The sequence below is a fragment of the Panthera tigris genome, chromosome B4, assembly GCF_018350195.1.
Source record: "Panthera tigris isolate Pti1 chromosome B4, P.tigris_Pti1_mat1.1, whole genome shotgun sequence".
NCBI lineage: Eukaryota > Metazoa > Chordata > Mammalia > Carnivora > Felidae > Panthera > Panthera tigris.
In genome coordinates this window covers 79,888,113-79,903,904 of record NC_056666.1, presented here as the reverse complement: position 1 = coordinate 79,903,904, position 15,792 = coordinate 79,888,113, and the positions used below count along the sequence as shown (strand labels likewise).

The window sequence follows — 15,792 nt, the reverse complement described above, 5'->3', positions numbered from 1 at the left end:
ACACATAAGTTCAAAGCCTCCCTTATCCTGAAAGACTTTCACTTGACCTTGACAATCTGCTGAACTTCCTGTACTCCCACACCACCCAACTCCTCCAAAGACACACCTAAACTCTTTACTTCCTCACCTTTCACTGACCCCTGAATCCCACAAAGCTTTTGACACTTAAAAAACTGTTCTCTCTAAAGTCAATGTGAACTGTTGAATCACCAAATGGCCTTTTCGTTGATCTTCACTGGTCTGTGATATTTGACTCTCCTGACCATCTCCTTTTTCTACTAGTGATCCAGGCTCAAAAATCCCACATTACTTTAGGCTCTGTGTGTTCCCTGTGTCCCTTAGATCTGTCTTCTCTTGTCCTGCATCACTGTTGCCACTGCATTAGTCAAACTTCATAACCTTTCTTTTCCCTTTTCCAAACCACTCCCTTACTGAACTTGGCACAGAATGAAAGAAATTTAGACTTGGAAAGTATCTTAATTAAATCAGGATTCAACTCCACAGCATTCCTGGTAGATAATTTTTTCACCTCTACATAGTATGATGGAAAGCGACAGGATTAGAGTCAAATAATCTGGAATTATTTCCTATTTCCAATGAGTGGCATTGAGATTTAACTCCATTTTCTCATCTATAAAAAATATATTAATACTTACACATGAGTATAAGTACCATGAAGATCAAATTAGATCATTTATACCAAAAACCTCCCTCAACTATAAACCTTACATCTTAGTTGTTGTTCTTAGTGATGGGGAACTGAACACTCTTCAAACGTGCCTTCCATTCCTTAAAAGCAATAATCATTTGGGGCACCTGGGTGGCTCAGTCGGTTAAGCGTCCGACTTCGGCTCAGGTCATGATCTTGCGGTTTGCGAGTTCAAGCCCCGCATCGGGCTCTGTGCTGATAGCTCAGAGCCTGGAGCCTGCTTTGGATTCTGTGTCTCCCTCTCTCTGCTCCTGTCCCACTCATTCTCTCTCTCTCTCTCTCTCTCTCTCTCTCTCTCTCTCTCTCTCTCTCTCAGAAATAAAGAAACTTCAAAAAAAACAAGCAATAATTATTAGAAAGTTTTATAGGTATACAGATATGGATGTAGATATAGACCCAAATCCACCCCTTGTAACTTCTAATTATTAATCTTAGACTTACTCTCTCTTAACTCTGACAGTGATTCTTTTTATGGTAATATCCAGTTGTTGAGAGTATGAGGAATAAGAATTCTCATAGACTGCAGATAATACAGCTGTTTGGAGGGCAATTTGGTAGGAGCTATTAAAATTTGGTATATGCATACCCTTTACCCCAGCAATTCCACTTCTGAGAATCTACCTTAGAGAAATGTTCATGAAGATATGCATCTAAGAATGTTCATTATAGCATTGTTTGTAATGATTTTTTTTTTTAAAAAAGGAAACACTCTCAACTATGCTTCAGTTAAAAAACAAAGAAAGGAAAGTGGAAATGGTTCAAATGTCCATCACAGGGGATTGGGTAAATAACTTATGTTACAACCACATAATAGAATACTATGCAACTGTTAAAAAGAATAAGATTAAGTCACTATAGACGGACATGAAAAATATCCGAAATATAGTAAGTGAAAAAAAGCAAACTGCAGAACATAATGTAGCGGCGGGTCCATTGCTCTTTAAAAATTGCTTATGTAAGGCTGAAAACACATTCACGCCTTTACGTGTTACAGACACACAAGCATCTGGAGGACATACGCCAAACTATTCCGGGAGATGAGATTGTAGTCAACGTCCACTTTCTATTTTGTACATTTCTGGATATTAGTGCGCAATAATAAAAAAGTAATAAAGATATGTGACCCCTTCCTCAATCCAACGCCTCCTTCTCTTTATAGTTCTCTCTCGATTCTTCCCTTCACAGTCAAACTTCTTAAAAGAATTACTTATTAAATTCCTTATCTCCCATTTGCTTCTAAACCCACAACCCGGTTTTCAACCTTACCATTCAACTGAAGTTATGCACAGGAAGGGCACTAAGACCACCTTTACAGCCAAATCCCAATGAACATTTTCCAGTCCTCATTTTCTTTGACTTCTCAATGTCATCTAATGTAAATAACCGATCTTCCCTCCTGAGAATGTTTTCTTTCCTTCACTTCTGTCTTCCCTCTTCCCCAAAACCCTAAAAATCTCAAAATAAGATTAGTTGGCTCTCATGTCTCACCCTTTCCAACTGCTAAATAAGTCCTCGGTGACCTTGTGCACCTGTAGCACATCCTCCCGGATTAGGGTGATGTACAGGGAGCCCTGCAGACACAGCTTCCACAGCTTCTGGCACTGGTTGTTGGAGTTGAGGCACCCATTACAAAGAAGAAACCCAACTGCAGGTGGATAAAATAGTGCAGAGGAAGACTTTTAGAATTTTCTATCCACGTAACACGCTGCGACATCTACTCCCACCTGATCCCATGAAACTTACTGATAATCCAGCGCTCCATCACTTCCACAGATAGGTACTCACAGGCCATCTGTGAGAAGAGAGGCAGAGATGGTCAAGCAGTTATTGAACCTGGTCTTCCCTTAAAGACTAAGGCAGTCAAGACCAGGGCAGTCAAACTAGAATTTAAGTATCAAAACCAACTTTTATTTTACCAGACTGACTCAGGACACTTTGATAAACCAGTAGCTGGGGAACCTGCCAATCATGGAGGTGAGGCAGTGGAAGTGAAATGAGCAAAAATGAATACACTTGAGAAAAGGAAATGAAGCTTGGGCTGGAAGTTGGGACAACGAAACATGTAATATAATATCTCTCTAACAGCTTAGAAAAGCAATACTCAAAATGTTCTCATGATCTCTTCCTCCTTTGGATTCTTTTGCCACTTCAAGTACAAATCACTCATTTGGCCTTTCTCATTCATCTTGTACCATCTCTTGTATTTTTATGACTACGTGGCATATATTCCCTCCAAGAGTTTAAGTTGTTGAAGCACGGATGTTGGGCCCATATTAATTGAATAAAAATATTTGTTCATTAACTGATGCCTATGTTTAATTTCCTGCTGGGCTGAATAGGTGTCTAATGACTCACTTTCATCTGTCCATTCATTCTATGATTATTCATTAAATTCTTCCTATGGGCAGCCACACGCTAATCCTGGTCCAAACAAAAGCTCGAATCCAAACATGATTTTTTAGCTATAAGAGGTTATCAACTTAGATGCATATCCTAGAAGAGGGCTAAAGCACTCTTAGGGATGATATTTCTTGAAAGAAGCACTCTCTACAGAGATGGCCTTGGCAAAGAGAATGTTATCACTGACCAGAGAAGGGAACGTACTGTGTCTGAATTGGCAGGGTTAATCATGGCTGGGGGGCTGCTGATGAGACTCAGAAGCTGGGCACTGCGCCACTGCTCAGCCCCCTGGGTCCTCCGGACGAAGAGGAAGTGCAAAGAGAGGAGAGCTTCACTCACAGCCTGTGGGAAGAAACAAATGAATCCTTAATGTCAATGACGAGGACGATATACTTCCACCAGAGGAATTCTCCACTCTCTCAGGAAACATGCCTTCGTGTGAGGCCCAAACTCCTCTGTCAACTTCTTCAGAGGGTGATCATACTCCAACACCATCTGCCCCAGACGGGCAAAACTGGGGTCACTGGAAAAAGCATAGGAAAGAAGAGTTACAGGTCTCCCTTGACCATGATATAAACTCTCATGTTTGCAGATGGGATAAAGCTGTGTGCATAGGCTGGCATCCCCCTCCACCTTCAAAGATATAGAAACTAAACTGTGAGTTACATATATAGATAACCCATTCCAGACCCAAGTGTATCAAGCTATTAGATAGAACTACATAGTTTGGGGCAGGTCCATGAAAGTTTCTGCCATGTAAGTACCCAAAATAGTACTGAACACATGATAGGTACTCTATAAATTCACGTTAATTAGTTGCAATTCGAGTAACATGCCTAGGTCCAAATCTGTACACAACCCAAAAAGATACAAGTAAATTCAAAGCTAATGGGTAAGGCACGTGCCTAGGTATTCATGGAGACACATGGGAATACACATCATACATAGAACAATGTGTCACAGCCTACTCTGATTCTTCTCGTCTTCATTTTTTCAGCCCTTAAATACTTTTATTTGCACTAATGGAGGGGCACAGAATTTCAGATAATCCAAAATCCATTTATATTTGGCTTCAAATGTACTATCATACATTACTTACCTCTAATGGCTTTACCTTGCTAATATTATTCCTACCAATACTAAAAAAAGAAAACTATCTTCCTTTCGCAATAACCTGAAAAGCACAGTGGAAGCCAGCCCAGGATTAAAAAATGATCAGAGACAATGCAAATTGGATAATCCACTAGAAGATGCTCAAGAGTTAACTATATGTAAAAGAGCTGTGCACTTGTTGACATATGCCATTATAAGGATTTAAAAAAAATTTTTTTTGGCCTGGATCATCATGTAGATTGTAAGTGTTTTCTCATTTGAGAAAACACGGATTCTATTTCCTTTGTGTCCACCTTGTACCTCATACCACCATGTATGAGATTCTTCATCTCCTAAATCCCTTTAACTCACCTATGCCCATGCAGCATCTCATGGGCACAGTTGTACATGCCAATGAGTACCCGTCGGTCTTCAATCCGTGACAGAAGTAAAATAACTGAGGTGTAAGTCACGATCAAGTCCAGGTAGCTCCGGGTGAAGTCAAAGTTGAGATTCTGCAAGGAAAATACATAGGAACCCAAGAACAGCAAGGCCAATTAATCCCTATTTCACCCACCATTCCAGACAGTACTAAATAGACTCCGAAAGGGTCTGTTTAGAAGGAGGAACTGGTAGGATGGAAAATTCAGAAGGAGAAAATCGGAACCACAGTCAGGGGTTAAAAATGAGCTCAAGATACAAAAAGGCCAGGAAATTTGGTAACATCTGGAGGTTAGAAGAGGTGGAATAAGAACATTTTGGTGTCATTGTTATATTAAATAAATCATACTGCTGATCTGCTTCACATGTAAATATCCTTTAACTTCAGCACTTTATACAAAAGAACTATAGTCACGGAGTGAATAATACAGTATATTATATTAAACATATTGTAATATATTATCATCCTGAAGGAATAGCCATTCTTCCAGTCCCTTCCCAACCCACACTGTTCCAACCAAGACCTTTTCTAGGGTAGAAGAGAATGACGAAGAATCTTACAATATCAAAATGGCACTGGCAGGCATCAATGGTGTTGAGAAGCTCATATACATGATCCTGGGGGTAGAATTGGAAATGAGAATGAATAAAGAATAAAGAGAAGGTGACATGTACTACTAGAATTTGAAGGGAAGGTTCTCTCCCTTAGAGGTCCTAGAGAGCCACTGAGTTACATAAGGGAAGCTGAATAGAGGGAGTTTCTCCTCAGGAAGCCATCAGTGGGCCCCCATTAAGCTTACCCTACCAAATGCCCAAGTTTCCACAGACACAAGTCACTACTATATTACACATACTCTCCCTAATTTTATCATCCCAGTGCCCCCTTCCTCCACACACACACACAAAAAGGTTACAAAATGCAGATCATCTGATAGGCTGTTTCTAAGATACCGGAAATTAGACCCATTTTTTATTGATAAATCCCAAAAGTTTTTCTTGTAATCCATCTCCTGTTTTCAGAAATTAGTCATTAACAAATGAGACTACGACCCAACCTGTGTTTCTATTTACTGACCACTTACTATGTGCTAAGTACTACTTACTAGGTAATGTGCATATCCTTCATTGAACCCTCATTCCAGTGTGATAGGGATTCGTTTTCTTTTCATACATAATTTTACCTAAATAAATATGCAGTTTTATTGTGGACACTTCCCTCCCCCCACATCGGCACCACCCTCCATCCTGCCCCAACCCCCAGGTAAACCAGTTTAACAACCCAGTATGGCCTTTCTTAATTTTCTCCCTATTTATATAGTCTTATTCAGTTGGGGGGGGGGGAGGAGAAAACTAGAGAGAGAGGTTTTTTTCATCATCATTTGTGTTATAAAATTGAGATAATGTTATATTCTTCTTGCCATTTTGTTTTTCTCATCCAACCTTATCTGCTTAAAGTCCTCCAAGTCATCTGGTAGAACACTAATGTACTTCTTTTTAATGGCCACATAATAGCCCATGTTGTGGTCAATTCATTCAGCCTTTTTTCCCACTGATGGACATTTTCTTTGTTCCCAGTCCATGGCCTCTCCTTTGTTCCCTATTCCTAACATATTGGTACTTTCATTTCTACAAGGTGGAACTGCTAGATCAAAGAATATATATATTTTTACTTTAAAAATGTGTTGCCAAGGACTTGAGCAGATACTTGATAATAACAAATATACACATGGCCGATAAGCAAATGAAAAGATGTTCAACGGTACTGGTCATCAGAGAAATGCAAATTAAAACAACACTGTATACCCATGAAAAGGCTAAAATTTAAGTCAGTTAATAGTAAGTGCTGATGAGAATGTGGAGCAACTGGAACACTAATATATGACCGATGGGAGGAGAAAAGGGAACGACGACTTTGGAAAAAAAGTTTGGCAGTTTCTTACAAAATTAAACATACACATACCATTAACAATTCAATTTCTAAATTATTTTCCCAAGTGAAATGAAAAATATGTTGCCACAATGACTTGTACTCAAATGTTTATAGCATCGTGGGCATAATGGCCACCAATATGCATAATGGACACAACCCAATGGCCATCAACAGGTAAATAGATAAATTGTATCCATACAACGGATCAGTACTCCACAAAAATAGGAAATGAATCACAGTTACATGAAACAACAGAGAGACATCTCAAAAACATTATACTGAGTGAAAGAAGCCAGATACAAAAGAATGCATGCTGTATAAATTCTAATTATATGAACCTGTGGAAAAGAGAAGAAAAGAAAATTCTAATCTAGAAAGCAGATCAGTGGTTGCCTGGGGCCAGGAGTTGAGGAGATAGGGATTGAACTGGGAAAAAAAAGTCTCAGGAAACATTTGGAGTGATGGAAATTTTCTATACTCTCACTGTGGTGGTTTTTACATAGGTGCATATATGTGTCAAACTTATTAAAACAGGAAAAAATGTTTCCACGTTATCTTCCCCAAAAGACCTAATCTAAATTAACACATGGGGGATTGGGGCGCCTGGGCGGCTCAGCCAGTTGAGCATCTAACTCTTGATTTCAGTTCAGGTCGTGATCCCAGGGTTGTGGGATCAAGCCCCATGTCCGGCTCTGTGCAGAGCGTGGAGCCTGCTTAAGATTCTCCTTCTCTCTCTCTCTCTCTCTCTCTCTCTCTCTCTCTCTCTGTCCCTCTCCTCCATGCATGCACACTCTCCCTCTCTCTTCCTCCCTCCCTCTCTTTCTCTAATGAATAAATAAAAAAATAAACAAACAAACAAAATTTAAAAATAAATTAATACATGGGGAAACCAAGGCTAAGAGCAGTTAAGATACATGCCCACGATCACTAACTAGTAAGGGATAGTATCAGAATTAGAACACAGAGCTCATGATTTTCCCTGTATACTACATGACTTCTAAATCTCTGTCTACCTCTATGTTGCCTCATTTGCTAGGAGGGCCTTTCTACCACACCTTCCTGAAACCCAATTCCCAAAGATTATAGATGAGATTTACTATCAGCCACTCACACAATGTCACTACATAAGTCATCTTCTAAAGGTAAGAATCAAAAGAGAATGGAATTAGCATTTGTTGGCCTATAACCTTACTATATGCTAAACACTGAGCTAGATGTTTTCCCTGCATCATCTCATTTAATTCTCACAAATACCCCACATAGATCTTATTTCCCCATTTTATAGATAAAGAAACTGGAATCCAAAGAGTGTCCTGTCTAAATTTATACATCTGGCAAATGGTAAAGCTGAGATTTGAAACCAGGTCTGTCTGATTCAGAGCCTACCTACTTTACAATGCACAATATCTCAGTGTCTCTATTATTCCTCTTACCCTAAATGAGCGATACCATACACCCTGGGCTCAGAACTTTACCAATGCAGCAACCAGAAGGTGTCCTAAAATCCCCTTTGGACCCAAAGGTTTCCTAGTTTATATGCATCCAGCATTCTTTCCACCACCTCCACCAGTGCCTGCCTACCTTCTTCCTAACCACTACCCTCAGTTCCAAGATTAATAACTTCTGACCTGACCCTCCTTCAGACTTTACAGTTTTCCATGACCCCACTTCATTGTGTGATGAAAGGCCTGGATTAGCCCCCTCAGGTAGATTCGGGGCACCCAAAGCAGGGTTCCATACTCTTGTTTCATCTGAAGAAATCCTATGGTACCATCGCAAACTTGGATTGCTCAGATGGCTAAAATCTGTGTTATTTCTTGAATATGTAAATAACACATGCTCATTGCAGAAAAATTATAAAATACAAACAAGCATAATTTTAATTCATTTTTAAAATCACTCAAAATCCCACCAATCAGAAGTTCAAATTTTCTTTATATGCGTGTTTCCCCATATAAATATACATATTAGAGACATCTTATGTCTTACTGTATTATAATTTGCTTTGAGATTAAAGAATATATGAAAAACATTTTTCCATGCTGATTATCATAAATATTATCATCTTTCACAGCTGCATAATATTCATTTATAGACATATACTCTGAACTTTTAACCAAACCTCTATATATCGGATACATCAATTATCAATTTGTCACTATCTTAAATAAGGCAAAAGAGTACATTATTTTTTTTAACAGAGTACATACTCTTACATATCTCTGTACTTCTGATTGTTTCCTTAAGAAAAACGTCTAGAAATAAAATTACTACATTAAAAAGTATGTGTTTTAGGGATGCCTGGGGGCTTAGTCCCTTAAGCGATGGACTCGTCTCGGCTCAGGTCAATGATCTCATGGTTGGTGAGTTTGAGCGGCAAGTCAGGCTCTGTCCTGACAGAGCAGGGCCTGCTTGGGATTCTGCCTCTCCCTCTCTCTATGCCTCCCCGGCTCATTCTCTCTCTCTCTCTCTCTCTTTCTCTCTCTCTCAAAACAAACTTTTAAAAAAAAAAAAAATGTGTTTTTAAGACTTTTGAAACACATCATCAATTTGCCCTTCAAAAACATCATACCAAATAATTTTTACAGTTTGTTTACATTTACAAAAATAGTACCCGCTCATTATTTAAAACACAAAGAAAATATCATCTATGTAGTATTGCTACCAAAACTACAATCAGAGAGTTAACAAATCAGAGAAATCCAAATTGAGGGATATTCTGAAAAATAACTAGTCTGGACTCCAAAAACTCAGTGTCATCAAAGACATAAGGAAAAAAAAAAAAAAAAACGGTTGGGAACTATTCTAAAGACTACAGGGGCGCCTGGGTGGCTCAGTCGGTTAAGCGGCCAACTTCGGCTCAGGTCATGATCTCGCGGTTTGTGAGTTCGAGCCCCGCGTCGGGCTCTGTGCTGACAGCTCAGAGCCTGGAGCCTGTTTCAGATTCTGTGTCTCCCTCTCTCTGACCCTCCCCTGTTCATGCTCTGTCTCTCCCTGTCTCAAAAATAAATAAAACGTTAAAAAAAAAATTAAAAAAAAAAGACTACAGAGACATAACAGCTAAATCCAATGTGTTATACGTGAGACAACTAGTAGAATGTGAACACGGACTGTATGTTAAAACTAATAATATTGCAGTAATGTTACATTTCCTGAGTGCGATAATTATATTAGGGTTATGTAAGAAAATATTCTTGTTCTTAGATGTATGCTAAAGTATTTAGGAAGGGAAATGGCACGACATCTGCAACTGACTCAAATGGTTCAGGAAAACAATAAAGATTAGCAAACATGGTAAAATACTAACAATTAGGAAATCTAAGAGAAGAATAGAATCATATTCATTGTAATATTCTTGAAATTTTTCAGATTTGTAATAAAATATTGGGGAATGGTACTTAAAATACTTGAATACTTAATAATGCTTAAATATATACAGTGTAATAAATTAAAGCTAATCATAGTCTACTCCCAAAGGTAGTTATTCCTAACAGTTAAATGTATAATGTTCCAAATCTGTCCAAGTACATACTAACACTATATATATATATACAAGCCTATGTATCCTTTTATTTATTTATTTTTATTTTTTTAATGTTTATTTATTTTCGAGAGAGAGAGAGACAGCACAAGCAGGGAGGGGCAGAGCGAGGGGGAGATACAGAGTCCGAAGCAGGCTCCAGTCTCTGAGCTGTAAGCACAGAGCCCAATGCAGGGCTTGAAATCACAAACCGTGAGACCATGACCTGAGCTGAATCAGACGTTTAACCAACAGAGCCACCCAGGTGCCCCATAAATGAAATGTAATTATATCATACACTATAACTTGTTTTTCTTTAACCAAGATATCCTTCCACATCAGTACATATCCCTTACTTTTTCTTTTTTTTTTTAATTTTTTTTTTTTTACGTTTATTTATTTTTGAGACAGACAGAGACAGAGCATGAATGGGAGAGGGTCAGAGAGAGAGGGAGACACAGAATCTGAAACAGGCTCCAGGCTCTGAGCTGTCAGCACAGAGCCCGATGCGGGGCTCGAACTCACGGACCGCGAGATCATGACCTGAGCCGAAGTCGGTCGCCCAACCGACTGAGCCACCCAGGCGCCCCAATCCCTTACTTTTTCAAGAAACAATATTAAGAAACATAAATGAACATCTACTAAAGAAGGAATAGCCTCAGAAGGATAATGCCTATACTGGGGTCCTAGGCTAGAGAGAGCTCACCCGAAATTCCATGACATCCACAAATGACTGGTAGTAGTTGATGAGGAATCTAATTATCTCAGATTTTTCTCGATGTACTGGTCCTAAATGTTGCTGAGGGAAACACAAAGCAAAAATTTTAAAACACAAAATAACACAATTGTTCAAGGTAATCCAAGAAGAATAGGAGTCATGCCTAAAACATTCTTGAAAAGACTTGAAATACACTAACAGGCAAAGTTGGAAAATCTCCAATGCTCTGAAGGTCTTAAACAGAGGAGAGTCTCTAGGTAAGATGATGCGTATAATCTTGACTAGATACAGAGTGCTAAATGAGAGGAAACTTCAAGGTCTCTTTCAGTCAAAGAGGCTTGTCATTTATATTAAAGTCAAAAGAAGCAGAATGAGAAGATGCTATATGTATAATGGTAAGAAATCTAGGGCTAATATTTAATGGAGGAGAACTAAGGAACATTCCATGAGATGCCTGATTCTCAGATAATCAGCAAGGAAACAGAGGGGGAAACAGGAACAACGGTAAAATAAATGTACCCTGCTGGGTTGACCAAGCTGTCTTTCTCTACAAGAACAAAGTGTTCTCATGAATCTTGCAACAGAGAAAGGGGCAATGCTTTGCTCTAGCTTACCCTGAGAGAATCCCATCTTATCTCAGAACTCTCAAGATTACAAGAGCCTGAAGCCCTGTGGTTGAGCCCAGGAAAACTAAAAGGAGGCTACTCTATGCCCTGCCCAAGTTCAAAAAAAGGCAGTTAAAAGAGGAGAGTTTAAGCCATCCAAGCACAGAATTATTTCAGAGAAAAGAGAGGAGAGGGATCATGTTCTCACCGTGCTGCTTCGGACATCAATGTTGGGAAATTTCTTGTTGATGTACTTGAGAGAAGGTTCCATGGACTTTTCCAGTAAAAAAGGTGGCTTGGATTTGGGGTCTGAGCAAGTCTGCACCAATAAAGCACACTCTGTTTCAACCCTTTCTCCTGTCTCTCCAAACATACCCCTCCCTGTAGCATTCATTCTCACACAGTCTCATGGAAAGGGAATCTGAGAATTCATAATGAAAGCATTATGAAAGTCTACTGTTAAGTAGACGAGGAACAAGCTCCAAGACATGAAGCCAACTATCAGTAGAGCTGAACAACCTGGGTATCTTGTCTCACGGAGAAGAATTCAGCGAATTCAGCGTCTGCTGGGGCCCCAGCGCAAAGAGGAAGCTCTCTCCCCACCCCTCAGCTGAAGCCGGAAGGAGTGAGAAAAGCAGCTGCTCCTGAATTAGACTTCATGGGCAAATGTGTCACAATTATGTCCATATCTAAGTATCTCACCCAGAGGGCATTTGTAGGAGTCACGGGGTCAAACAAACCATGTTCCTGGTGATTTGTTTTATTACAAAATGCATAAAAGTTTCCTCTCCCTATTTTCTCTTCCAGAAACTCCCCACTCCCGCCCCTGTCTTTATCTCTTTACTTCCCTAGGCCCAGCTCCTTGCCCCCCACCCACCCCCCACCCCACAGCCCCGCCTAGTCTCACTCTTGTCACCAGCCTCTCTCAACTCAACAGATCCTATCCTAAGCATACACACACAACCAGAGCATGAACTCTCAGACTCTAAGTATCTCAGAAGGCACCTACCCATATTTTATCGAAATATCTATTTTCTTCCTTTTAGGTAAGTACTTCCATGGAAAAGTTTTTGCCAGAGACCCAACTTTGGATGTCTTCAGAGTATGGGAGATCAACAATAAACAATGAGACCCAGAATTCTAGATCCCAGACCTTATTCAAGTGACTCAGAACAAAATTATTTCCTACCTCCATATGCCCAGCAGAAAGCAGACACTCTCATTGGGGCGAGAATCATATCTAGAAGGGGAAAGCCCTTAAAAAGAGCCTCCCGTTGTGCCTTCCTACACTGGCTGGCCTATGTAATCCGAGTGACTGAAGGCCAGTGGGAAAGAAGAGGAGTCTAGCCCCTGGAACTGCCAGCCACGGGGTCCCCTGCCCTACTGTTGCTGGAATAATTAGTACTGGCCCAGTTGTTCATGCTTACCTTCTTGATGTTATACATGCGGATGAGAACCCCCTGACCTCGATCATTCAGAATAGTGAGCTTCTCGGCTAATTTATGCTGGTAGGCAGAGGTCAAAGACATGATGGCCACCGAAAGAGAGGAGTATCCGGACAGCAATGCCGAATCTCCCCAAACACTTTCAGCTTGGGTGGTGACACCCCCTGGGCGGAGGGACCCAGCCTGGTTGGTGCGCTGGTCTTCCTGTAGCCTCTACAATTGGCTCATGGGGGAAAGCAGTCATTACAGCTCACAGGCCTTCAGAATCTTCTTGTGCTTCCTCTTGCACACTCAGCAGGAGACACTTCCTCTTTCTAGCTGTGTAGCATTTTTGGTAAGACTGTGAAGTTGCTGGAGGCAGGGGAGAGGGACAGGCTTTCAAGGCTCCTCACAGTCTAGCACCAACCTTTTGGGCCTTACCCCTTCACTAGAGTCCTATAAAAAGCTCTGCACCAGACAAACAAGTATCGACTACCCCACTCCCATCCACCTTTAAGCTTTTTCTCTTTTATATATCCCTATCAAGAACACCTATGTTAGGGGCGCCTGGGTGGCTCAGTCGGTTAAGTGTCCAACTTCGGCACAGGTCATGATCTCATGGTTTGTGAGTTCGAGCCCCACATCAGGCTCTGTGCTGATAGCTTGGAGCCTGGAGCCTGCTTCAGATTCTGTGTCTCCCTCTCTCTCTGCCTCTCCCCTGCTCATGCTCTGTCTCTCTCTGTCTCTCAAAAATAAATAAATGTTTAAAAAAAAATTAAAAAAAAAAAAAAGGAACACCTATGTTATTCTCAGCTGAACCTTAGGCCTATCCATCTTTTAGGGCCCAGATTAAATCCCAAATCCTCCACATTATCCCTTCCAGTGTCAAATACTATACAGAACACCATATTCTTCACTATATTTTTAAGTATATGACTTATCTCCCCCAACCACATCATAAGCCCCTTAATGACAGGAATTGTATCTAATACTTCTTCATATCTTTCACAATACTTTAATACAGTGATTCTTAAAATGTAGTCATATCAGCATCATCTAGAAACTTGTTAGAATGCATATTCCCAGGACCCACTCCAGACCTACTGAATCCAAAACTCTGGGGTAGGGTCCAGCACTCTGTGTTTCAATAAGCCTTCCAAGTAATTCCAATGTACTCTCAAGTTTGAGAACCACTGCTCTTGCACAAGAGTTCATTTATTTTTTTTTAAGTTTATTTATTTATTTTGAGAGAGAGAACAGTCACACAAGTGGGGAAGGCACAGAGAGACAGTGCGAGAGAGAATCCAAAGCAGGTTCCACATTGTCAGAGCAGAGCCCGATGTGGGGCTTGAACTCACAAACTGTGAGATCATGACCTGAGCTGAAATGAAGAATTGGATGCTTAACCTACTAAGCCACCCAGGCCCCCATCTAGTACAATGGCTCTTAAAGGTGCTTAAGAAACTGAGATCAATCCCTATCCTCTGAGATTCAGGATTGGTAACTCTGCAGTGAGGCCTAGAAATCTGCATTTCTAAGTACCATGGGAGGATTTGGTGCAAATATTCCATCAAATACATGTTGAGAAACACTGATCTAGAACACCACCTCTTGGACTCAACCACTTAGTAAAGTTGCTGTCTTGTTTGTTGAATTATTAAGACTAAATTGGGAAATAGGCCACATGAAGAACCATATTAACTGAGATTAACAAGGGAAAAGTAGTTAATAGACTTTAAATCTTAGAAGGCTGAATAAATTTTAGCACTAAAAAATTCTTGCCATTCTAACCAGGCCTTAGCTCCCTAATTCAAGAAAACCAACTCACTTTCATGTTTCTTTCAAGGAGAAAAGCAGAAAGCCCTCAGAAAAATTCTACATTAAACAGAGTTGTCTTCATATCTACTTCTTTTCCAATACCTTTTCTCCACTTTTCTTTTAAAAAAAATTTTTAACATTTATTTATTTGAGAGAGAGGGAGAGAGAGACAGAACGCGAGCGGGGGTGGGACAGAGAGAGAGGGAGACACAGAATCTGAAGCAGGCTCCAGGCTCCCAAGTGGTCATCAGCACAGAGCCTGATGCGGGGCTCGAACTCATGAACCGCAAGATCATGACCTGAGTTAAAGTTGGACCCTTAACCGACAGAGCCACCCAGGCACCCCTTCCACTTTTCAATCATTCTCATTTTCCATATCCAGGGCTCTTACATTATTCCAATAAATCCTGGGATGGAGGGATAGGAGAGCTGATTGGCATTATTATATACAGATCTTAATATGTTTGTTCTCAAGATAATGTCTCTTTTAAAGAAACAAGATGACAGTGCTTAACACACAAAATTTCAAACATCCCTAAGGGAAACTTTATACTCCTGGAAAACAGAAATCTGCCTTCCAGTTTATTTACTAGATAGACTCCCTAGAAAGCTAGGGGCCTGGAATGAGGTGTTATTGGCCCTGAAGATTTGAATTACCCGCTATTCTCAAAGAAACCCAGGTTCTACTAAAGACATTGGTGGGATTTCTACTGGTCTTTCACCTTGATGGGGGAGATTAAGAGCAGTTGCTGAGGCACCAACAGGTAGGAAGCACAGCTGCCATATAGCCACAGCCTTTTTATCAGGTTAGTATAGTTTCATTGGATCTTTTTCACTTGCATTTGTTATCCTCCTGAAAATTTTGTTGAAGACTCTCCATACCAAGCCAATCTTTTCTCCTGTTCCCAAATATATACTCCCCAACCCAGCAGGGACCAGCCTAGTAGTCTACTGTGAATGTGCCACATTCATTTCTGCCTTTCTCATGATGTGTGCTTTCCCTCTTGCTGACCCAAATCCTACTCGATCTTCTGGATCTGGCTCCAAAAGTCCTAAGTCCGGCCCTTGCTGAACTCCTGCGGTATTTGGTCACTACCACATATTTTACATCTAAATTAGGTCCCATCTTTGACTG

The 15,792-nt window shown here is 40.3% G+C and overlaps 1 protein-coding gene across 1 annotated transcript in view; it reads right to left on the bottom strand.

Annotated features, from left to right (window-relative positions):
- The window catches only part of NCKAP1L (NCK associated protein 1 like), a 56,923-nt gene that overhangs the window by 25,359 nt on the left and 15,772 nt on the right, over nucleotides 1-15,792 (bottom strand). Inside the window, exons 2-10 of the mRNA XM_007081429.3 lie at nucleotides 12,843-13,211; nucleotides 11,624-11,734; nucleotides 10,799-10,891; nucleotides 5,204-5,260; nucleotides 4,574-4,716; nucleotides 3,542-3,632; nucleotides 3,314-3,451; nucleotides 2,453-2,501; nucleotides 2,198-2,354 (exon numbers count right to left, since the gene is read on the bottom strand). Of these exons, the coding sequence (XP_007081491.1) occupies nucleotides 2,198-2,354; nucleotides 2,453-2,501; nucleotides 3,314-3,451; nucleotides 3,542-3,632; nucleotides 4,574-4,716; nucleotides 5,204-5,260; nucleotides 10,799-10,891; nucleotides 11,624-11,734; nucleotides 12,843-12,944 (941 nt within the window). The 5' untranslated portion in view covers nucleotides 12,945-13,211. The remainder of the gene's footprint in view (nucleotides 1-2,197; nucleotides 2,355-2,452; nucleotides 2,502-3,313; nucleotides 3,452-3,541; nucleotides 3,633-4,573; nucleotides 4,717-5,203; nucleotides 5,261-10,798; nucleotides 10,892-11,623; nucleotides 11,735-12,842; nucleotides 13,212-15,792) is intronic.